Genomic DNA, 25,847 nt, shown 5'->3' with positions numbered 1-25,847 from the left:
ACAGGAGGTTAGTTGGACGTTTGATCTATTTAACCATTACTCGTCCAGATATAATGTATTCAGTCCAAGTTCTCAGTCAGTTCATACAATCGCCACGAACTACACACTATGAAGTAATGAAGTATTTGAAGGCTTCACCAGCAAAAGGAATATTTTTATCCTCATCAAGTGCAAAACAATTGAGGGCCTATTGTGACTCAGATTGGGCTAGTTGTCCTACCACTAGTAAATCAGTTAGTGGATATATTGTGTTCTTGGGGAATAGTCCTATTTCTTGGAAATCAAAGAAGCAGTCTACTATTGCCAGATCGTCTGCTGAAGCAGAATACCGGGTAATGGCTTTGACAACTTGTGAAGTTGTTTGGTTAAAAGCCTTATTGAATGACTTGGGATGGAGTCATGATAAAGTAGTCAATTTATATTGCGACAATCAAGCTGCTCTGCATATTTCAGCAAATCCAGTTTTTCATGAGAGAACAAAACACATAGAGCTAGATTGTCACTTTGTAAGAGAAAAAATTTAGCAAGGAATAATTCGGGCTCATCTTGTATCATCATGTTTGCAACTAGCTGATATTTTCACTAAACCATTGGGGAAAGACAGTTTTCAAACTTTAAGAATCAAGTTGGGTGTTTCAGATTTGCACACACCAACTTGAGGGGGAGTATTGGAGAGGAAAATCAGTTTGCTGATTTTCAGGAATCAAGAAAAATCTTTCCTATCAGTTTGCTGATTTTCAGGAATTAAGAAAAATCTTTCCTATACATCAAAGAGGAAAATCAGAAAGTGAAATTTCAGGAAAGAAATTATATTCTTTCCTAAGATTGTGATCTCTCAATCCCAAAATTTGTGGGATCTGTATATGCCTGTAAAGTTGTATAAATACCTCACCATATGTGAAATGAAATATCAAGTTGGCTCACTCATCTTCTTTTTTCTCTCGTTTCATCACGTTCTTCTTCACACCTCCTACCAGCGTGCGAAAGAAGGCTGCCTTTCAACGCAGCCAATCCTCTCGATACCTTTAAATCTAATTTTTGACACAATTCCCAAGTCAGTTTACCCACAAACCTGGGAAGGCCAAGATTCCATATGCTCCCACGTTCCCAAATGGGAGCCCAGCAGTGGAAGAGAAGTCCGTTTTATCTGCCTATACTTGCCACTCGGTTAACTAACCCAAGGTCTTTAATGGAAGCTCCCGGGGACAACAAAATAGTGTTACTTTGCCTTCCGTGAGAGCTAGAATGTGACTCGTTTATTCGAGCTCATACATCTTGACTTCCATAAGGTCAAGTAAATTTGTAATTCGTATCATTTTAGTTTTAATCATCAATATTACAATTGACTAATTGATTTGCATTATTGGTTTATATTTTTCACCTTCTATCCATCTATTTTCTTTCTCCCTTGCGTTTTTATTCTCCCCTCTTCTTTTTCCTCCTATTATTATCTTTGTGGAGGATTTTTATCTCTATTTATTTTTTTGGATTAGGGAGATGGGTTCCCACAAAATGGCGTGTAACCGCAAATGCGACCACCACTTGTGATCCCAGAAGGAATTAACGTCCAATTGTACCCATGCGCAAGCGGCCGCCATTGAAAAAAAAATTATCATGATTGGAATGAGAAGGATATGGCCCCCCAAAATCATATGGGGAAGGATGTGGCCCCTAATATATATCGTTCAAAATCGTATATTAGTATTTGCTTTATCGACCTGGATACTACTTAATTCCTGCAACTCCTGCACCACAAGGTTGGGGACAGTAATCGTCACTTATTTATCAGCTTGCCCCTGGACGCCCGTCCTGCACAAAACTTAAGACGCGTCATCAGAAGTTTCTGTTGACTCCAAACGAAGCCGCTCAAATTCGAACCTCCAAGCTCGTAACTAATAAACATATGAAATAGATCGATCTACCTTTCCTCCTCTATGCACATTACATTTCTATTATTTCATATCTCTCTGCTACGTTCAGTAAATCTCCTATAAGTATGCTGACAATGTGTTACTCTTGGGGAAGCTTCAATTTCAGGGTAGGGCAAACCCCATCTAGTAACATGGGAGATACGAGGTAATCAAACCAGCTGCTACTCATGGTGGCCGCCATTTGTTTGTGGAATGTTACTCTGCTCGTCAAATGGTGGCATATCTTGCATCAGACTGGGCACAGTTAATAAGACACAAGTATGACTTGCAAGCACTGGGGTCTCGAGACTCAATCTGTATGACGGGTTGCAAATCAAATTTAGAGATCTCATAGATTAATGCGTTCAAATGGGTCAACGATCGAAATGATGATCATAGCAACAATAATACCTGGTTTGCCTGTGTTCTACATCTACTGGTGAGTATATATTGAGTTGCTAAATTGTATCTCTCAATACTTCCTCCATGCATGGAATGGTTTCCATGGTTGTTAATTTATGGGATAAAGGCTCGCCTCGTAATTGGCATAGCTGATTATGCATGGTAGGGTACAAACACGTTTTGTATTGAATAGGAGGGATCTTCTAACTCCCTAACAAGTATGTAATTAATTTATTATAGTGATGATGAAAGTATTGATCATCTCTTTCAGTATTCCCAATCATGGGGTAACTATATAGAAGGGTCTGGCATTCACTGAAGTGATCGTTAGAAGGCAATGATTTGCTAAAGAGGTCGTCAGGAGGCTCTAATTCAGTTTGCTGGACATTTAAAGGCACCGGCAGTCGTGCAAAATTTGGCCTTCTTACAACCTGGTGATCTGTTTGGTCTGCACGAAATGTTCTCCTTAGAGGGCAAAAAGGTGACATCAATAAATTGGTTACTCGAGTTCTTTGTGATGTTGCTTGAGCAGTAAAATAGTGTCATCCTACATTGGGACAAAGTCCACCATATTTTCATATTTGGATTTGCTCCTTTTGTCTTAGTTCCGAAGCGAATATATCTTCTGCAGTCATTCGGAAACAATTAGGCCACATGGAATTCACCTCCAGTTAGTGTGTACTATGACTCCCTCGGTGGTACGACAGCTAGCAATACAGATTTTGCTACTAAGATTGAAGTTTAACAGGAACATATTAAGAGGAAAAAAGTTTCGGTAGGTCATTATCGAAAGGAAAATTGCCAAATTCTTTGCAACAACCTGACTTCATAAATAATGTCACCCTTCCCTCTCTGGGTTCTGAAAAACATTGAAAAAGAGAGTGAGAAGACTTTGGTCGTGGATGTAGTCACTGTTATGCTATCTATGGAAGCAGGGGCGAAACCAAGATTTCTTTTAAGGGCGGGCCAAATGGGGGCTGAGTTTTGTGGGTTGAATTTGGGTAGGGTCAATCTGAATTTACATTCAAAAAATAAATGAAGACAAAAAAAAAAATCAATTTTTACACTATATTTTTTTTTCATTTGGTTGGAATGGAGCCGGGGCCATGGCCTCGACGCCCCCTATATAGAAGTAAAGTCTGCCAACCAAACACCAGATAACTTAAAACCTAATGTGTTTTAAAAATTCCAACTTTATCGAGACATGTAACTAACCGTTCTACTCTCGAAAGATGGAGTTGAAGGCTTCCAATTTTTAGATCACGTACTTCTATTCAAGGCATCTGCCCGCCTATTTTCAAGGCACATCAAATAAATAAAGTATGCTCAATCAACGAGACGGGGCTCTTACAATTTTTACAAAACTTCATGATAACCATTGATCAAGACGTGGAAATGGTCAAGTAAGTTGTTTGGAAGATGCAATGCAAGTGCTCAAGCAATATAGCGGAGAACTGGGCCAAAGCCCACCTTGCTCTTGCTAATACTCAACCGGCAGCGCAAAAGGAAGGCCTAAATGGACATTTTCTAAATTTGTGGCCACATATGCTACAGAATCAATTTTTATTTTTCATTTTTTAGGAGGATTTTGAGTTGTTCTCATCTATAGTAATTTAGAAGCCATCCATTTAAAAATCATATAAATAAATCTGGTTCCAATGATTTGATAACTAATCGATACAAAATGAAAGACCATTTTTGGCTAATATATATTTATCTTGATATATAATTTACAGACATCCGTTTAATCATCACAGATATAAATCAGATTCCAATGCTCCATAGTTACAAAACGGGAGACGAATGACCTAGAAGGGGAGACGAATGACCTAGAAGGGGTTTGGTTCAAGCAATGGTGTGGAGATGAGATCTTTTTTCCTGCACGCAGCCCTTCTGTGACGTAAGCTGCTGAAACGTGAGGGGAGAAGCGAGGGCAGCAAATTCTTTCCACGTGTCTCCGGTGCGGACGATCGATGGAGAGGTGGTTCACATTGGACCGAAATCTATCCAAAGTGGATTCGGGCATCCCCCCTTGAGATCAACTTCTGGACGCCCCCCAGATATCGTCCCAGGCGATAGTTGCGACTTGCGATTTAGCGTCCAAGAGCGAGCGAGAGAGGGAGGTAGAGAGAGGAGCGAAGAAAAGAAGGGCCGATGGCGGTAGCTGCGACATCCGCGATTGCGTCTCCACTGAGGTCCTCCAAGCTGCCTGGAAGCAAGCTCAAGCAACAGCTGGGAACACCAGCGTCTCATCTTAGCACCTACCATGCGGGAGTTCGCAGGCAGCTGGTGGTTGTGTCAGCTGCTGGCGCCGCCAAGAAGTCGTGGATACCTCTAACGCCAAGAAGTCGTGGATACCTGCCGTTAGAGGTGGGGGGAACTTCATCGACCCAGAATGGCTCGATGGCTCGTAAGTTTCTCTCCTTCATTCATGCTGTTATTCCTTGTCTCTCTCAACCGACTCAGACGTGATGCGTCAGAACGGTGGCTGTGGCTCCTCTGTGCGTCCGGTCTAATCTCCGGTCCCGGAGACCTCAGTCTAAGTGTCATTGGCGCAGCACGTTCGGTTTTCGAGGTTATTAACCCCACCCAAGCGTGATGGGCGCCTGAACTCCAAAACAACAGAAGGGAAAGAGAGAAAGTGCGACAGCCCCCCTGAGCCCCATGGCCACTGCTGCCTGCTTTTCGGCTGCCGCCAACACCTCCGTGGCTTTGCTGCCGCTAGTTTCTTTTTCTCAATCCCTATTGGCCGTGCAAATTTATCTATACGCTCACTTGTGCCATGGTCAGCTTCTCAGGCCATTTTCGCCCATTTGGACTCCCTTTCGTTAATCCTACTTCGAACGCCATTGGCAAAAAGGAACAGTTCTAGGCGGTCGCAAGGGATCTCGTGGGCTGTGGCTCACGAGGAAGCTGCCCGTGTCGAAGAGAGAGAAGGGGAAGAGGAGAAAGAAGAAGTGGCTCCCTCGCCACCCAATACCAAGCTTTACTTTGGCAATCTGCCTTATAGCTGCGACAGCGCACAGTTGGCGGCGATCGTCCAAGAGTATGGAAGCCCAGAACTTGTGGAGGTAAAAACGCTTGCATGTTGGGATGGGTTGATTCTACCTTTCTTGTTTATAGTGATTGAATAAGTTTTTGCGACCTCATCATTGCTGAGGAAATGTTTTAGGTGCTCTATGACAAAAACACGGGAAAGAGCAGAGGTTTTGCGTTCGTTACAATGAGCAGCTTTCAAGATGCTAATGCCGTGATCGAGAACCTCGACGGGAGTGTAAGGCGATTGGCCAAATAAAAGAGAATAAGATCCCTTGCATATTCCTTTTTGTGTGATACATATATATATATATATCCCGCAGAAACTGAAAAACGAAATTTTCAGGAATACGGAGGTCGAAATTTGAGGGTGAATTTCAGCGACAAACCGAAGCCGCGTGAGCCCCTCTATCCAGAGACAGAGTTCAAGTTGTTCGTGGGGAATTTGTCATGGTCTGTAAATTCCGAGAGTTTGATGGATATGTTTAGCGGTTACGGGAATGTGGTTGGATCTAGGGTTCTGTACGATGGGGAGACAGGACGATCTCGCGGATACGGTTTTGTTTGTTTTTCTTCCAAATCCGAGATGGAAGCTGCACTCGAGTCCTTGAATGGAGTGGTAAGCTCCTCTTGCTCTTCTTTTCTTTTTCTTATTCTTCTCGTGCAACGCCTTTCTGTAACTTGTAAGGGATACCGTTTGATCTGACGATGGAAAAGCATAGTCCACTAAGCCTTGAGATTGAGGAACATCTTCTCGTCCTTCTTTTTCCTTATTTGGTTTCTCGTTTTAATCATGATGCCTGAATCTTTTTCCTAGTTTCGTACGCTACATGGCTTGCATCTGAATATGAGCACAAGCTTTCATGATCCAAAATCAAGAAAATGTAAGAGAAAGATGCAAAAGAAACGTCGCATGAAGAGAGACAGTGCGTAGAGTTTACAAGCCTCTTCTAATTTTACCTGCAGAATTCTGGGGAACCTTGTCCCAGGATATTGTGAAATTCTTATGAATTTGTTGGGGTAAAACTACTTCAGCCAGCTGGTAATCCTTTTCTGGATAAGGCTAAATAAGTTATTCTTCAAAACCTGGAGATTCTCATTGGTGGTGATTCAGCCTACGAAGTTGAGTAACAATAGAGAAGCTAGACAAATACGAGAGGTATTCATGACCCCAATTTTCTCCTAGAAATGAAAAATAACGCTATTCTCTTTAAATGTTGGTTGCAGGAATTAGAGGGCCGGTGCATGAGGATTAGCCTTGCTTTAGGCAAAAGATCGTAAGGGGGGCGTCCAAAATGGGGAAACAAGAGTGATATACAGATCAAAGTCCCAACAGATTGTATAACGCCATTAGCAGCGGGCTGCAAACAGGCTTCTGTTTGTATAAAGATCGAAGTCCCAACATCTCAAGAGGTGTATGTTCTCGGTTGTGGCGAACCATTGGCAATTACTGCTGTCTTTATTTGTTCACTTGGTTAGCATCCAATTGCTCACCAGTTATGAGGTGGATGATGTCTTGATGAAGCCTTCTTTCTATTTATTGTTCTGTTCGATGTTTCTCTTGTATCTTACCTTCGGACTTCTTATTTCAAAGGAAAATAAACAAAAGGAAAGATAGAAAACAAAGGGTTTGGGATTTCGTTCATTTTCCTTTGTAAACCGTCAACGTTGTTCGGTCAGCAACCTTTTTTTCAGAAGAAGACTGCCTGGGTATCTTTTTTTCAGAAGAAGACTGCCTAGGTATCTCGAGGTGGATGTACTCTTCAGCGAGTGAATGTACATGTAGTATGTGTTTTATGGTAATTGGAATGTTAGGATACTCTTGAACTGCGAGACTCGGCACCAATCCATTTTACGCAGACTTCGAAGTCGGGCTATATGTATATCTTAAATGGTTTTACTTGGTATTCCACTTTTCTGGATCGTGCAGGCTTTACTTTGCTTTTTTTTTTTGCCAAGGTATTACAAACGCCCATACATGGACCTATTCTTGGTAAGTGGACATGAAAAGAAACCATCGGAACTTTCAGGCATTCAGGGCCATGTTCCTCATTATCTTCGATGTGGATGGTCGCTTTTTCTTTCATTGCGTATTCATGCATTTAGCCGATTCAAGGACTTGGTAACATGTGCAAATGGGACCATTTCAGTATTTGTAGGTTATCAAAACTTGTAGCTATATATGTGTTTTTAAACAAATTCTTTTGGGTAACTTTAAGAAAGCATTATGGGTTAAACTCACTGACACGTCTTTCTCTTGGCATGGTACCTGGTACTTGCTAACATCTGTGACCATATGGCAGGCCATTCTCATAGTTCATGTTCCTGTTCGGTTTAGAAAATTTTCTCTTCAGGATACATTATGCTTTGGTAATCCTCTTCAACCTTGGTTCAATTTTGTTCTGGGCTTTTCATTGTTTGCTGATTAAAATTGTGGATATGTACTTACTTTTGGTAAATCGTTACAGTTAGAAAGTCTGACAAGGGTGTGGATCTTATTGCTTCCCTTTGTAATACTTATCATACCTCAGAGGATGACCTGAAGAAAACTATAGAGAAGGCTAATAATTTGATAGTTGAAATTTTGCACAAAACTCCCTCTCCTGCTTCAGAATGCAATGCAGAGTCCCTTGATGATATTATTCCTGGTATGCTGGATTTACATATTACTATCTATTCATAACCAGGTTGATCGTATGCTACAAATTTTTATACGGTCATTTTTTCTTCAGATGGTTTCACCTATTTTCAAGATTTAATGGAAGATCACTTATTATCAACAAGTATGGAAATTCTGGAAAAGGGTTATGAGAAAGCAATTCGTGACACTGGTGAGCTAGATGAACGTGTTTTTGTAGATGAGGAGAGTATATTTGGAACTGGAAGTTTATCAGGAGGTGCAGTGAGCGTGCCGGGGTCCAAGGTATAATACTTTAAACTAATTTCTGCTTTCTGTCTCTAATCCTTGATTCTAAGGGACCATTTGACAACAATGACACACTGTTACTGTCCCGTGAAGTTGCCTCAGAAAATGGCACAAGTTCATGGGAAAGTAACGATGTGTCAGAAAATGGCACAAGTTCATGGGAAAGTAACGATGTGTTACTGTTGCCAAACGGTCCCTGTTGTTTTATTGTCTGATTTAGCATTTTCATTTAATCCTTAGATTTGACTTTCTACAGTGCAAGTATGAATCATTCACCTCACCAACAAAGACCGTAACAAGCCCACCATCACCTCCAAGTTCTCCTCCAGCTTCAATTACAAACAATAATTTAGGCCTTTCTAGCTCAAAGATGGCACCAACACCTGTAAGCATATCAATGACTACTGCAAAATGGCTCTGGACTGTAATTGGTCCTTTGCCTCCAAAGCCTTCACCAGAGCTGCAACACTTCCTCTCATCCTGCGACAGGGACTTAACTGAGGATGTTATGCATCGAGCTAATATAATCTTGGAGGCCATATTTCCCAGCTCTATTCCTGGAGAGCGGTGTATAGCTGGTAGCCTTCAAACTGCAACCCAGATGGACAGCATATGGGCAGAACAAAGGACAGAAACTCTAAAATCATATTATAGGGTTCTGGTCACCATGTGTAGGGCAGAATCTCAGACATTGCACAGTAAAAATTTGACATCATTGCTAACAAATGACAGGTTTCATAGGTGCATGCTTGCTTGTTCTGCTGAATTGGTTTTGGCAACACACAAAACAGTGACGATGATGTTTCCTGCAGTACTGGAAAGAACTGGAATTACTGCCTTTGACTTGAGCAAGGTGATAGAGAGTTTTGTTAGACATGAAGAAACTCTTCCTCGAGAGTTGAAGCGTCACCTTAATACTTTAGAAGAACGTCTTTTGGAAAGTTTGGCCTGGGAGAGAGGCTCCTCAATGTACAACTCTTTAATTGTTGCAAAACCATCTCTGGGTGCAGAGATAAACCGGCTAGGACTTCTAGCAGAACCGATGCCGTCGCTGGACGCAATCGCATTGCAACAGAACATCACCGCTGGAAGTCTGCAACCTCTCCCTGCTCTTCAGAAACATGAAACTTCATTTGGTAATTGGATATGTTGAGACTGTTCAGTAGTAGTTTCTGTTTAGAACTTGTTTCTGGGCAAAATGCTCTGCAGTTTGTTTTTTCTAGTCTTTATCTTGTTGCCTTGTTGTTATGCCTGTCATTTTGTAATGTTCTTTGTTCAATGAGATTTTTAGTCTGTCTTGAATTTTTACTTAATGGAAAATTGAAAGCACATGGCATTTCTTCGAGATAGGGAACTATAATGAGTTGTTCATGTTCCTTTTCCCTGCTCATGAGGAATGGAGCTGGTGCAAATCCAATTTATGCTGTGTCATAAGATATGCTTATGGGCTATATTAGGTTTAGTTCTATTGTCATCTAATTTGTGTTTGTGCGAATCCCCGCACTTCAACCTGCTTTTATTGCCAATTCTATAGCTCATTGTAAAATTTTGATATCACTTGTTTATCTTCCCCATTGTGAATTCTTATATCCTGCTCATGTATTCTTGTGAGAACATTCAGTAATAAGGTGGGGGAATGATTGCCTGCTCAAGTGATTTCTTCTATCTTTATTTTTTTGAGCAGATAATCATGCTTCAACGTCTCCAAAGAAAGTCATCTCAGACCCTGCAGGTGTTTTACTCGAGCGCAATTCTTTCACTTCACCAGTTAAGGAGCACCTGGTGAGCTTTTCCTGTTTCAAAACAAAGTTGCAGCCACCTCTGCAGTCAGCTTTTGCTAGGTATATGTGCTGATTCTTGTTTTCATTCTTAACGTTTGTTCTTAGTCCTTACTAACTTTTTTCTGTTAGTGCCCTTGGAAATATTTGCATCTTGATAGTCCAACACGACCAAATCCTGCAGAAGCTGGTGAAACATGTGCTGAGACGGGGATCAATGTTTTCTTCAGAAAGGTTAAAATATCTTCTGCTACTTGATTTTTTCAATTGTAGTAACAGATGCCTTTTTATGTTTTTCCTGTCATATTGAACTGTGCACTTAATAATAAGCCTTTGACTTCTTGCTATAAATTTTCTGCTTCTATGCATTTACTATAGCATCTAGGCTTTTTTGTCTTTTCATCTAATGTACTCAAATGACTGCACAATGACAGGTCCTCAAGTTGGCTGCCATCAGAATCAAGAGCTTGTGTGAAAGATTACAGCAACCTAATACTGTAATGGGGTGTGTTTACAGTCTCATACAGCAGATTCTTGATCGTCAGACAGCTTTGTTTTTTAATAGGCATATTGATCAGCTTATTCTTAGCAGCCTTTATGGAGTTTCAAAGGTCTCTGAGAAACTTTTGACAAGTGTGTTGGCTTCTTTTAGTGGTTCATTACTTTGCGAGTTGGTATTCCATTCTTGTTGAGGATATAATATTGTAATTTCTTTCTAAACTATATTTTCTTTTGCAGATATCAAATTTAAGGTTGACATTTAAGGAGATTACTTTTAACTACAGAAAGCAACCTCAATGTAAACCTCAGGTCTTCTGTTACGTTTTTGTGGATTGGCCATCAAGTAGTCACAATGGGGTACTGACTATTTCATCTTTAAGTTTACACCAATGGGCTATTCTCTATAACTAGACTTGCATGTGATAATTTGTGTGGTTTATTGCAGAAAACAGGGCAGGATCATGTTGATATTATTACGTTCTATAATGAGCTGTTTGTCCCAGCAGTGAAGCCTCTCCTTGTGGAGCTTGGTCCTGCAGGAACTCCCACTAAAACTGCTCGAGCATCAGAAGAAAATAAGACTGATGGTACTCGCCAACACTTGGTTGATACTTCTACAGCATAACTGGTTTGATATTTTACCTCACTATTTGTTCTCGTAAACAGGGCAAGCCCCAGGATCACCTCGAGTGTCATTGTTTCCTAGTCTTCCAGACATGTCCCCTAAGAAAGTATCTGCATCACACAATGTTTACGTGTCTCCTCTGAGATCATCGAAGGCAAGTGCACCAAATCTGGTCATCTGTTTGTAGTTCTTTATGAACAGGAAACTAGGAAATCTTAGGTCATTGCTGTGCTAATGCTTATGAGCAGACTGGAGCATGTGTTTTCTGAGTCTGCTTGTCATTAGTACATGAAGTACTAAAGTATGGTCGTGCCTGGCACAATGACCAATTTGTCAAAATAGATTTTTTTCTTTTTGTGAAAATTACATGGTTAGGAATATATTTCTTTCAGAAAGGTGACAAATTATCAAAAAATATCTTAGTAGAGACAATTGATAAACAATGTAGTCAGTAATTCAGTTCTTAGTTTACAAGGAAGGAAATTATGCTTCAAGCGTCTTACCTGGATGCTTGGGTGCAAATGTCTAGGGCTCACGTGCCTTCCCAAGACATCAGTTTTGTACATCATAGATCATACAACTAGCACTATTAAAATGGTTTTATTGATCAAATTCGTAGATATTTTACTATCAGATTGGTCATTCCAAGTTTGATGGAAGTAACTCTGCTGGGCCAAAAGGAATGTGAATTGAACAATTTTTTGTTAAAGAAATGAATTGAACTTTGGAAAAATACTTTTTGTTGTTTCAGTCAACTGTTAGCAGCTGACAGGTGGTCCTATGGCAGTATATGGCTTTTTCACTTTGATTTGTGCTATGAATTATTGGCATTGTTCTTAACAACATTTATAGATCGTTCGTAGTCTTATTGGTTATCCTTCTTGAGGCAGATGGAAACTTTGATATCACACAACTCGAAAAGCTATTATGCCTGTATAGGTGAGAGTACTCATGCATACCAAAGTCCATCCAAGGATTTGACCGCCATCAACAACCGGTTGAATAGGTAAACGTCATGAGTTATATTGCAGCAAAGTTGGCTTTAAATATGCATTTCAAATTGTTATTAATCTGTTTCTTCTCTTCCTTGAAATGCTTCTCACTGTTTCCACTAATTCAGCAATAGGAAAGTTAGTGGTCGGCTCAACTTTGATGGGGCTGGTTTGGTCAGCGATTCCCTTGTGGCGGGTTGTCTATATCCTCAAAACGGCAGCTCTGCTCCTGCTATTGATGCTGCTACTTTGAGTTCACCATTGAAGCGCAAGCAAACAGATAGGTAGTGCCTGAATCCATCCACCTTGCGCTGTTCTTTCCTAACCAGCCTATTTTAATAATATCTTCTGATTGTCTTGCCCTCAACACGAATTTTTGTTGAAGTTCGCTATATATGTCAGTGTCCATTGTTGGGACCCTGATTGCGTCTGAATTCATTAAGTGCATTATTGAGCACGACAGCCGTGTCCTGTCCCCATATCCAAGGGAAATTGCGAAGGTCAAATAGGAACTAATGCTGGCTGACATGTTTCGTCATTACTCTGTAACTGAGGTTATTCTGTCCAATCCGCTGCGATGCACGGAAGAACTAAGAAACTGAGGACAAGTGAACTGGTGTTAAGGTGGGGAAGCTCAACTCCTGCCTGCTCCTAGGCTTTCCTATGATGTTGATCCCGGATCACGAGAGGATCTTCTTCGTCTCTCTCCCTTTCTGACAAACGGGAGTTTAGTTTGCTAATGTCTAAGCTTGTTAAATGTGAATTGTCTTCTTGAAACATTTGTTGGTCCCCGAATTGATAGTTTTATGTTTCAAATGAGCTGTGGTATCGCCATAGTTTTATGCTGCAAATGAGCTGGGTATCGCTGCGGATGAAGCCGGAGTAGTGGAGACGGCATTGAGACTGCGTGTGAAAGCTGCCGATGTTTAGAACCAAATGGGTGGTTAATGATGTGGCTGGAACAATCATGTGCTTATATATATACACACCGATACATATGTATGTGCTCATATATATACACACAGACACGTACGAATGTGTATTTCGAATGGCAGTATACATTTTAAATTTACGATTACTAGGCGAATGATATGAGTGGATAACCGACAGGTTTCGCCCCTTTTACTCATATTCGAAATTGCATATGTTTACGTGAAGAAAAAAAAATTCTTGCCGGCGGTAAATGTCCAAACTCCGACATATTCACCATGAGGGTTACGTGCAATGCTTGGCGCAGGCTGACCATTCAACGAGTATGTGAACTTGGACGCTGCTACTTTAGAAAGAGGGAAGGGTGAAAGGTTTGTTACAGCGGCATACCTTCCTGCTGTCCCAGACAATGAAAAAGTCGAGATTGTCATTGATCATGGCTGACTTTGTAAGCTTAAAATCTGTTTCCCAAGAAGATCCAGTTGCCTGTATTGGTGGGAATTGTACAAACGATTTGAGAAGCCCATCTTTTGGTAATTCGAACCTCACCCTCTTGTTGGGCTGTGGCGACTCGTAGAGCGATTGCAAGCTCTGCAATGTCGGTGGTTTGCTTCTTGTGCTTTGCATCCTGTTCATAAGGAAGTAGACTCAAGCTGGATCTTGCACGTGTCCCTAGTATTGCCATCCTTCCATCGTATGTACTTTCATAACTGGAAGATTGAGAATCATTTGCTTCCATCCGGATGAACTCTGCAATACTGATAATAAGCCGATCCTTAGAGTCATCATTGTCCTTTTGGACACCCTTGTAACCATACCTCATGATGCATCTGTACATACGATATTCCTTTGGGCCTATGCGGCCAACGAGGTAACGCTCATCATCAGAAACATAGGGTACATGGACAGATTTTATACAGACGAATATCAATACTCCGTGGAATGCTGGAAAATTGGTGACAAAATGTGAAAATATGGCCGGGACGCCAGTCACCAGTTCAGAGTATATGAGACCGATGCTTCATGGAGACTCTTCTTTGGTTTTTCCATAATTGGCTTATCCAACATAACCTACACATTTTTCAAAGTTTATAGCGATGTTTTCTTTGTTCTTTGGTTTTTTCATAATTGGCTTATCCAACGTAACCTAAACCTTTTTCAAAGCTTACAACGATGTTTTCCATTCAATGGTTTTTCTTTCGCAACCTTTCAAATATATCTTAGCCCCATATGGGTTAGATGTTTTGAAAACAAGTCTTCAATTATACCTTTGGTAAAGGGATCAACCACCATATCATTGGTAGGCATATAATCAACTGATATTTCATTTTTCTTGATCATTTCAAGAACATAATTGTATTTCACCATTATATGTTTGCTCTTTGAGCTAACAACTCCACTCTTCATTAGAGATATCGCTGCCTAATTATCACAATACAATTGAACCGGTTCATGATCAAGATCTAATTTTAAGTCTTTCAAGAACTAATTTATCCAGACAGCAAAAGTTGTTGCAATGTTACATGTTATATACTCTGCTTCTTGAGTGTGCTCGGCAACACATCCCTGTTTCTTACAGGACCAGGCTATCGCCCCACCTCTAAAGAGGAATACATAACCAGAAGTATACTTACTATCATCTTTGCATGCAAAATCTGCATCTGAATAGCCAACTAAGGTAAGCTCATCAGCTTGGTAGGACAGTTTCAATCCTTTTGTTCCTTTAATATACAAAAAAATCCTTTTTACTGCTTGCCAATGAAGTCATCCAAGATTACTTTGATAACAACTTACCAGACCGATAGGAAAGCTTATGTCTGGTCTGGTACAAAACATTAAATACATCAGATCAGACTGCCAACTGCTTGTGCATATGGAACATTTAATTTTTGTTGTCCTTCACGAAGACAATCACTTCTGCTTAAGTTTGCTCATTTAGCTATAGGAGTTCCAATTGGTTTGCAGTCTAACATACGAAATTTCTTCAAGATATAATCAATATATCGTTCTTGGCTTAGACTCAGGATTCTTGAGTTTCTATCTCGAGTGTTTCACCCAAGTCCTTCATTTCGAAGTTTTTGTTCAGTTAAGTTTTCGTTTTGAAAATCATGTCGTTATCATTACCTGTTAGTAATATGTCATCAACATATAATGATAGAATATAGAAAAGACTCCCACTTTTCCAAACATACACACAGTGATCTAGTTGGTTTGCAACGAACCCAAGTTTTGTAATTGCTTTATGAAAAGCAAAATACCACTGCCTAGGAGACTGTTTCAGTCCATACAACAATTTATTAAACTTGTACACTTTGTCTTCTTTTTCCTTGATGATATATCCTTGTAGTTGAGTCATATATATAGTTTCTTTCAACTCACCATTTAGAAAAACAGTCTTCACATCCATCTGACAAATATCCAAGTCATAGAATGCTGCGATAGCCAAAATTATTCTGATTGATGCAAACTTTGCAACCAACGAATAGGTCTCTGAGTAATCAATTCATTTCTTTTGAAAAAAACCTTTCGCCACTAGTTTGACTTTGAATTTTTCGACTGATTCGTCAGCTTTATACTTCTTTCTTAGCACTCATTTACATCCAATGAGTTTTCTATCATTAGGAAGATATACTAATTCTCAAACTTTTTTCTTTTCTATGGATTCAATTTCTTCATCCATAGCATTCACCCAGTCTGACGATTCATACGACCTAATGACTTCATCATATGTCAGATTGTCAGACATTTCGTCAATATCTGCTAAATAGCATAGCTCCTCTGCTAGATATACATAATAATCATTCAAATATGAATGAGAAGTTCTAGGTCTTTTATGACCTGATAACGCCTGAAATGACGAAGTATTCATATCAGTTGGTTCATTGCCTAACTGATCTTCAGTCGGTTCATTTCCTGACTGTTCCTTAGACGATTCCTGCTCAGTTGGTTCATTACCAAACCGACCTCCAGTCGGTTCATTACCAGACTATTCCTCTGAGTAAATCAGATCATCCAGTGTATCATTTCGATATTCCACTGGATCAAAATCTTTATTATTGAGTTCTTCTATGAACTCTACATCTCTGCTTTCTATAAGTCTCATAGATGAATGATACAATCTGTAGCCCTTAGATCCTTTGGAATATCCAATAAATATACATCTCACTGATCTGTTATCTAGTTTATCCAGTTTTGGATCTATAATTTTCACGTGTGCTACAGATCCCCATCTCCTTCAATATCTCAGATCTGGTTTTACTCCAGTCCATCTTTCATAAGGAGTGGTTGGGACTGCTTTGCAGGGCACTCGGTTTATTGTATATATAGCTGTTAACACAGTTTCTCTCCAAAAAACTTTTGGTAATTGTGCTCCTGTCAACATAGATCTCACTATATTCAAGAGGGTTCTGTTACACCTCTCAGCCACACCATTTTGTTGTGGTGTCCTAGGCATTGTCTTTTGCGTATTAATTCCAAGGTCTTTGCAGTATTCAAGGAATTCACTAGAAGAGTATTCTTCTCCTCGATCAGACCTTACAATTTTGATATTTCTTCCAAGTTGTTCTCGACTTCAGATTTGTATTCCTTGAATTTCTCAAGTGCTTCCGATTTATGTCTAATTAAGTATGTGTAACCAAATCTTGAGAAGTCGTCAATAAACGTTATGAAATATAACTTGCCACTATGAGTTTGGATTATGAAAGGTCCACATATATCAGTATGAATTATCTCCAATAATTCAGTGGCCCGAATTACTTCAGACGGAAATGGTTTTCTTGTCATTTTTCCGTATACACATAACTCGCATTTCGCAAGATCATTTGTATTTATGTCAGGTATTAAACCTTGTTGTACTAGAGTCTGCATCTTTTTGATGCTTATATGGCTTAATCTTTCATGCCATAAGTTTACGTTCACACTTATTGCACAAGCGAAATAAGCAGAACTGGAAGCTTCATTCATATCATTCAGTTTGAACATACCATGTCCTTTTACAAATTTTCCACCAAACATGAACCTTCCATGTTTTCTCACTGTTACTTTTTCTAGAATAAAACATACTTCAAAACCTTTCACAGTCAGTGCAGGAACAAACACTAGATTCCTCCTCATGGAAGGGACATACAAAACCTCGTTAAGTACAATACTTGTAGCCCCAACATTTAGACGATATGCCCCAATTCCCTTGACATCACAATATGAGTTGTTTTCCATATAGACCTTGTGGATTCCCAGAATCAGATTTTTCATGTGGATCACTCATTCTTTTGTCTTTGCAATGTGACGAGTAGCTCTCGAATCAACCCACCATCCAGTTAGATCTCCATCTGTAAACAGACATTCTGACACGACACATATGACTTCTCTCTCAAAGTCCCCTTGAGGCTTCCTTCTATTGTAGTTGCCCTGACCATTGTTGTTTTTCTTATGCGGAAATTTTGTTATGCAGTTCTTTCTTATATGTCCAGGCTTTCCGCATCTGTAGCATTTCACTACAGTTCCTTGAGATTTCTAAGTACCTGCAAAATTGCCCTTGAACTTGCCATCAATTCGATTTTTAAATTGTTTTGGTTTTTATAGGCACATGACTACCAACAAGTTTTTTCTGGATTGTCATTAGTTCTGCTATATTTCTCTTGGTCTTTTCTAAAATAAGATTATCAAATTGGACACTCAAGGCAGTAACTGCCACATCCTAAGAAGGAGGTAGGTTGTTCACTATTGTGCTGATCTGCATATTGTCAGATATGACATTCCCTACCACGGCTAAATCTTTAGCCATGACCAACATCTTATTAACATGGTCCATTACATTTTCTGACTCATTCATCCTATAGGAATTGTACTATTCTAACAGTAACTGTACGTGCATCTCAGTCATGGTATTGTATTTGGAAGTGATAGTATCAAACATTTCCTTTGCAGTTGGACAATCCTCAAATACTCTAATCTGATCATTTGTAGGTTTGTCTCCTAAAGTAGGAAAAGACTGGTTGATCACATAAATGAGTCTTTCCAAAATGAAGGCCAACATTATCCAACGCTTCTATGCATGGAAATTTGTCTCATTTAATTTCTCAGTCTTAGCTAATTCAAAGGCTCCCACTCTTGATGTCATTTCTAAATTAATTTCCATGGCAAGTAAAGGACAACAAATAAAAGAAAATATCACAATCACATCAAGAGATCTTAAAGAGAGAATATTTTAGACCATGTACATCAATCTCAAACAACATTCTAAAATAATATTTAGAATAATAAGACATTGGATTAAATACATAACTCTTTTTAGAGTTATTTTCAGAACCCTTCTTTTACAATTTCTAACAAGCTTGAGGGTGTCTCTATGAAATTCTCATAAAATTGCGGTTTCTTTCTGAAATTGCAAATTCATTTTTCGAAACCCTCTTTTAGTAATTTCCAATAATTTTGAGGGTACCCAAAAGTAATTTCTTATAAATTTCTCGGTTTCTATTGAAACTAACTTTCACGAGCCTCCTTTTGAAAAACGTTTTAGCAAAAATGTTGCGGCTTTAATTTCTGAGAAGTGTAACACCCTTTTTGGAGATAGTGCATAAATGATGGACTGTATTTGTAATTTTTGAATTTTGACTATAAAAACCCTTTTTCACCCGTTTTCTCCCATTTTCTCCTTCGTCGTCTCTCTCCTCACCGAGAGACCGACTTCCCTCTCGCGAAACCCAGCCAAGGGTTCCGCCTCCCGCGCCTCACTGATGCTTTGTCAACCACCGCCATCGAGAGAAGGCCATCCACCTTCATCTCTGCCACACAGAGGGCTGCAGGAGTCGAGTTCGTTTTTCAGAGGGCGTCTGAGGCCGCTTCTACTGAATCTGGCTCAACTCCATTTCTGTTGTTCGCTGTGAGGAAGATGAGCTCCCCACAACCAGCAGCAGATAAACTGCACGATGTCTGGTGGTCTCGAAGGACGGGCAGGAGGAAGTTTGCAAGGCGTCAAACGCCGTCTTCCACCTCTATCCATGTTGCCTTCCTTTTACCAGAATGGGAAAAACCTCCGTATCTGGCACGAAGAGGCGACTGAAACTAAGACCGATGGGTAACTGATTTCTGATCGTTATAGAAAACTGGAAGCAGAGGATTCCGTGGTTTTAAAACAGAGATGGGATCTCTTAAAATAGGCAAAACAGAGAGAGAGAGAGCACATGCACAAAAGAAGAAGGAGATGCATTTGAACACAGTGGAGTTTTCGACTGTAACAGAGGATTCACAGACAGAAATCCAGATTAAGGTATATTTTTCCTTTTTTTTTCGAAAGTTTTTCCGCTCCGAGAGGCCGACGACGGTTGCTGTCATTGGCAGCGTTGTCTGTCACCGAAGAGTTTATGGTCTATGGCTCTGTAGACTAGAAACTCTTCAACAAGAGCAGAATTGAAAAAGAAAACCACCCATCTTCTAAGATTACAGGCGCAGAAAGTTATACATATCTTCCAACATAGTGTAATAAAACCACAAGCACACTACAAGTTTCATACATTCAGATTAACCATTGTTTTAGCATGCATCAGACATCGTTCCTTGCATACAACAAATTATTTTGTCTAGCATGCTTCATATAACTTTGAATCTAGCATGTTGGAAAGGCATGTTACATAACTGCAGACTGAGTATGCATCACAGGTACTGCAAATGTCAGAATTCACTTGGAATTCGACGAAGAAGGCTCTGATACCACTGTTGGAACAAACCTAGTGGTAGCAGAAGATGCATGTCTGAAGGCTGCACGTCGTCTCCTTCATTAGGTGTTCCCCAACAACCAAGTGCAGTAGTCACGAACGGTCATCTCTGTAAAGGAGAAAACAGAACAAGTGCAAGAGAAAGAGAAAGAAGCAGATGTTAGTTTTTGGGGTTTCCTTCCAAGGGGCTGCCCACGGATGATGTGTTCAAGAGAGAGCTGCAAACTCTGAATATGCTAGGATTATAAAGTCCAGCCCCTTAGGTTTTCCCTAAACCCTAGCAGCGGTTATTTGGAAAATTTTTAGAAGATCTTTTAGGAACCGTTTTAGATAAAATCTAGTAATTGCTTTGCAGTTACTAGATATTACTAGATATCCGGATAGGGCTCAAAGGCCACTATTCAACATAAACACCCGAGGTAACACTATGGGCACCCAACCACCCTGGGGCACATTCATTACCGTGGCAGATAGATAAAAACTCTCAATTGATCCGAAGAAGAGAAGAAACACGAAGGCCAGAATGATTCTTTTATGCCAAATGAAAATTATAATGATCGCCAAAGATCACAGGCCAAAAAGCAATTCCTTCAAGCAGAAAATAGAAATATTTTACAACTCAATTGAACTACAAAAATGTACTATTTCAAAAGGCGATGTTTATAGTAACGTTACCAAATGCATTTTCAATCAAGGTGGTATCCCGGAAACCAACCGTAACAGCTATACAGAGAACCATCAGGATCCATAACTTCTGGAATATAAATTTGTCCACGTATCCAACTCGATGTGTGAACAATCTTTACTCTTGGAAAGCAACGAAGGGCATGACACTGCTTAATGATTGAGAAAGTAGCAAATATCACTGCCTGGCTTGCGACAATAGCAGCAAGCATGGCAATTACGAAGACTGGCCGAAACATAGCTTCTGCAGAGATGATCACACAAGAACGCGTCAAAATTGGCAGAAAGGAAGCTGAATCATACCCAGAAGACCCGTGGAAATCTTACTTGCTATAGAGTTATAAAAACTTGTTGGTACGCTAGAAAGAGTTTTAGAAAAGAACGCAGCCTGCTCCATGTATTGCAATACCAAACATGGGTATATGACTCCAATAAATGCATCCTGTTGATTACAAACATAAACCATGAACGAAGGTCCGCTAAACGATTTCCATATGTATGAAATAATAGCCAGCATAAAATACCCTAATCGACACTGCCGTGAAATGTCCAAGATCTGCAAACATTGCCTCGGTATCTGTGAGGAATCAATGCGACAAACTGTGAGTGCAATATCAAGATTGAGACTATTTATGATTTTTGCTATAAAGTCCCACTTCATGTAGAAATTTTTTGCATAATGGATAGAAGCATCCAGTGGGAGAGGCACATGTGGGCATTGTAGGGGCCATTGCCCACACAGTCCCACATAAATTGCATATTTATATTATATTATATTATATTATATTATATTATATATATATATATAAAATAAATTATCACCTCATAATAGGGAATTTTTGTTTGTGAACAATTAGGTTGAAATCAATCATGGGTGGCATATTGACCCAAGTTAACGAAAAAATCTTCAAATACATTTGAAAGTTAAACTTTTCTTTGCTTGACTTCTCATTCTCCATCCTTGATTTGTGCCTATAATTTAGCTCTCTCTCTCTCTCTCTCTCTCTCTCTCTCTCTCTCTCTCTCTCTCTCTCTCTCTATATATATATATATATATATATATATATATATATATATATATATATATATATATATATACACATGTGTATATTAAAACATTTATCTGACCGCGGTTGAAGTTTACAGCCAATTGTTCGATGACGTCACTAGGTAGCATCTAATTGAAGGCCTGGAATGCAATTTTGGATGTGGATCTTAAAAGTTGGAATCAGATTAGATGTAACAGTAGAGGTGATTTGAGCTGGATGTGGGTGTGGTCTCAATCGACGAGTCGTCACATCTGGATCGTAACCGAGGCCCATCAACTTTCTAAGCAAACTTGTTGGGGTATCTTACTTTTTTTGTTGGATCCAAAGCGCGTCATTCCCCTTTGTCATTTTCGCTGTAAAGAGAAAAAAAAGGAGTCAGGGTGACAGGGAGATCCGGATCCATTATGTGAAGTCTCATCATAAAAAAAGATAAAAAAAAGTTAATGAATTAAATAAAAATATAATATTTTAGTTAGGGACCCATCTATTGGCCATGTGTTAAGAACATGCCTCGTATTTTTCTCTCTTCCCAATTTTTGACTAAAAATTTATACGTGCAGAAGATTTCCTTCTTCGGAACCACTATATGACATATCTTTCCGGCACCAGTAATTTCCTTGGGGAAATCTACACATTATCTTTTTTCTTTATTTATTTTTGTATTTGTTGCTGGCGGAAGCTTTGCGTTTCGACGTTGCCTTCGTCAATGCAGAGAACACGCTCTTGCTTTCACTAACGTTACCGATGCGTAATTATTGAATCCATGTCCTTTTCACAGGATTTAATAAGTTGGAAGTCTCAAACTTTGTTCACTGAATTCTGAAACACTTTCCTTTAGATGAAAAGTGATTGGATAATTGATTTCTGTCACATTTATCAATGCCAAGAAGTTTGCTTCTAAGTTCTAACTTTCTTGCTTCCCATCAGATGCCTGAAAGGCACACCTCATGGCCTGTCATTAACAATCCATGTGTCCATCAAGCAGTTATATCTTGGAACTGTTGAGTAACCTTTCTTTTCATCTCCATCTCCTACTTGTTCTCTCTCTCGTTTTTTTAATTATTTTAAAAAATAACATTTGATAGCCTAGGATTTTAGATTAGACACTACACAAAAAGGTGTGTTTTGGGAGATCAGGATCTCATTTGCATGGATTTTAAATCCATGCTACATGTTAAAACCATGGATTTAAAATAAGATAGAAGAGGGAGGAGTCTGACCTTAAATATGAAAAGATTTCAAATCACCGTGGATCTCAAAACACAACCTAAAGTTATGAAAATTTAGTATCATTTTAATCCTTGTCTTACTCTTTTTTTTTTTTCTTTTTCCATATACATATGAAAAATATATGGTGGTGCTTTATTAAGAAGACAGCAAAGGGATTGCATGACAGCACATAGAAAAGTTTTTATTGTTATGGCGACCCACCAATGAGTATATGCCTTTTAAAAAGCAAAACCGATAACTAGAGATCGTGCTTAGGATAAAAGGTGGAGAAAAGAAAAGGAGAGGGATAATACAGTTTACAAAGTGTAATCCTCAATAGGATATTTTCTAGCTAACTTCCAGTCAACTTTTTAATGAAGTGCGTGGGGAACCTGTATTACAATGAGTACAAGGTCCGATCTTCATCTTTTGATGTAATTTGAAACCTAAGGCCTAAGCCTAAATTTTAGTGATACAAGTCTCGTTGACCGAATTCTTTGTTCCATTTGTATCACTTGAGATACTTGGAAGCCTTGACGGACGGGCATAATATAGCTAGTGCAATTAAGAGCTTGTGAAGAGGCAAGTCTCTAGTTTGATTTTCTTGAGTGCAGAGTCTTAAGCGGTAAGGCACTCGGGCTATAAATCTGAAAAGAAGCAAACCTCTAGTGTGATTCTCATGGGCATTGTGTTTCTGTATCTTAAGTGATAGGACACAATACTTAAGTTAAAGGGGCACCATTATCATTTAACAAAGCCTTAAGTTAAAGGGGCACACACTATCATTCAACAGAGCCGAAGACCCCAACAGCAGAGGGAATAGGAGGACCTTTGAGCCACTTTTCTAGGCAGTAAGTTGTTAATCTTTTGCTCATGCCTGCTTTTCCCTCTATGTTACTAGATCGAATTTAAATGGAAATTCTGATCCGAACTCTTCTTGGATCAAGACCACAATGCCTTGGACATACATTGGTATGAGGTTCAACATTTATGGTTTCTAATGCTACCCATATGTGATGCAATGAAAGAGTTTCACCTTTGAGAACCGAAGCGTCAAATGTAGACCCCATGTTTAGGAATTGCCTGATAAAGGAAGCTCTTCCACAATGTAACAAAACAGAGGACTTTCTTGTGTGAATAGGATTTTTGCAACCCAGTAAATTTCAGGAAGTTTTAAATCAGGAAAATTTATGGGTTTAACTGAACCATGGAAATCCAATCCATTCATATATACAAATTAGATATGATTTTAAATGTTCACTGACTTTTTATCAGCAACACATAAGTCCATTCTTTTGGATTGTAATGCATTGGAAAACTGCATTCGAGTCTGAGATTGAGCAGGAATTCAAGAATTTAGATGTGGATCAAGAGTCTGAGAACAACTTCTTGGACAAATGCCCATTTGAAGCCCTACAGAGCTCCTGTAATAAACAGTTTGCGTCAATGGCCGTGTCATCAGCAAAAAAAAGGGCAGACTCGTAGTCTGGTAAGGCCGTGAGAAATCGAAAAACATTGAAAGACCATCGTCAAAGGGTGCCACAGATTATAAGAGGAGAATTATGAAAGGTGCTGAGAAGAAAATTCTTGATTTATTGCGCTTGACAAACTTCCCTTCTCAAAAGGGGTTTTTGGTGATTCAACTTCCAGCAATTGCTGCTTCAATGTTCCTCATATATTAGTTTTCATGATTTTTTTCTCCAACTTCCTCTCAACCTTTGATCATCTATCCCTGTGAGCCTAAAATTCTTGATGTTGACAAGCTCCAACGATTCCCTTACGGAACTCACATATTCTCTGCTTGTTTCACAGAGTCCATGAGTTTACGTTTTTTTCTCATATTTCTCTTGCTTCTTCCTCCGCTTTTTGGAGAGAAATCCTTAATTTGTCATTCACCTCGTCTTTGATGGCAATCTCCTCTTTTGATGTCTTAATGCAGTTAATAAACCCGATTTCCTTCTCATTCCAAATAGAAGCAACATCCACTACATCTGATTTACCTCTTTCAGCGTTCGCTTTCAATCGTTCAATTTCCTTGCTTGCTTTCTCTTATTATAGCTTAAGAACATCTTTTGTGCTGCTGATGTTTTTCTCGTAGCGCTTTGCTTCAACCTTTAATTTCTCAAATTACGCTTCAGCTGACAGAAATTCATCCTTCACTTGATTAAGTTGTAAAAGGAGAGAAAGATGAAGAGGAAGCAACAAGTTTTAGTGTGGTTAAACCTGTAAGTTGGCCTACGTCCACGATGAAGGTTTCTCCCTTATCTCTCACACACAGTGAGAGGGGGAGCTTTCTTTATTTATAGAATGACTGTTACAATCTAGATCCACATTTTTAGGATCTTGATTACATTCCACTATCTTAGGAGGGGGATTACAATTATCACCATTCGATATTTTTGGAAGTGGCGCATCTTCCTGATCTGTGTTTATCTCTTTGTCAACATGCCCCCACGAGCCAACTCTTGTGTGAACAAGATTGAGCTTGTTCTTGAGATCATGAAATCTTGGTCCTGCTAGTGACTTAGCCAGAATCCTAAAAGCTGATTTTCAGATTTAACGAACTCAACTTTAATTTCTCGTGCTGTCACTTTTTCTCTGACAAAATGAAAATCAATCTCGATATGTTTGGCGTAGGCATGGAACATAGGGTTGGCTGCAACATATGTTGCTCCTAGATTATCACACTTTAATGTTGGCACTTTTTGTATAGGAACTTGAAGATCTTTAAGAAGATGTTGCAACCATATTAATTCAGCTGTAGCTCCAAGGTTGGCTGCAAGATATGTTGCTCCTAGATTATCACACTTTAATGTTGGCACTTCTTGTATAGGAACTTGAAGATCTTTAAGAAGATGTTGCAACCATATTAATTCAGCTATAGCACCATCCATGGCTTTATATAATGTTTCCTCCAAGTATGGTGATGAATCCACTTGTTGATCTCCTATCATCAGGACACCCAGCCCAATCTGCATCAGAGCATGCTTCAAGTTTCCAATCAGTCACTCTTTTTATGTGTTGACAAACATGTTGTGTTCCTTGAAGGTAGTGAAGTATTTGCTTTACATGAGTCCAATGTATATAGGTAG

General features: G+C 39.3%; 2 protein-coding genes and 1 pseudogene across 2 annotated transcripts; 2 read left to right on the top strand and 1 right to left on the bottom strand.

Annotated features, from left to right (window-relative positions):
• The first annotated feature begins 4,333 nt into the window (after positions 1-4,333).
• LOC116254071 (29 kDa ribonucleoprotein A, chloroplastic-like) lies at positions 4,334-6,974 on the top strand. Its single transcript, XM_031629135.2, has 5 exons — positions 4,334-4,722; positions 5,103-5,383; positions 5,485-5,586; positions 5,695-5,967; positions 6,576-6,974. Exons 1-5 carry the CDS (start codon positions 4,467-4,469, stop codon positions 6,627-6,629), a joined length of 966 nt encoding a protein of 321 aa, XP_031484995.1. The 5' UTR covers positions 4,334-4,466; the 3' UTR covers positions 6,630-6,974.
• A 352-nt stretch (positions 6,975-7,326) lies between these two features.
• LOC116255289 (retinoblastoma-related protein-like) lies at positions 7,327-13,248 on the top strand. The gene is made up of 13 exons (XM_031631064.2): positions 7,327-7,341; positions 7,508-7,718; positions 7,817-7,996; positions 8,081-8,271; positions 8,531-9,410; positions 9,959-10,115; positions 10,214-10,286; positions 10,487-10,663; positions 10,791-10,910; positions 10,999-11,140; positions 11,220-11,332; positions 12,069-12,184; positions 12,299-13,248. Exons 1-13 carry the CDS (start codon positions 7,327-7,329, stop codon positions 12,456-12,458), a joined length of 2,535 nt encoding a protein of 844 aa, XP_031486924.1. The 3' UTR covers positions 12,459-13,248.
• Positions 12,569-21,084, bottom strand: LOC116255288 (potassium transporter 7-like; annotated as a pseudogene).
• Positions 21,085-25,847: the final 4,763 nt, after the last annotated feature.

Source organism: Nymphaea colorata, chromosome 5, assembly GCF_008831285.2.
Source record: "Nymphaea colorata isolate Beijing-Zhang1983 chromosome 5, ASM883128v2, whole genome shotgun sequence".
Taxonomy (NCBI): domain Eukaryota; kingdom Viridiplantae; phylum Streptophyta; class Magnoliopsida; order Nymphaeales; family Nymphaeaceae; genus Nymphaea; species Nymphaea colorata.
This window is presented reverse-complemented; position numbering and strand designations above follow the sequence as displayed.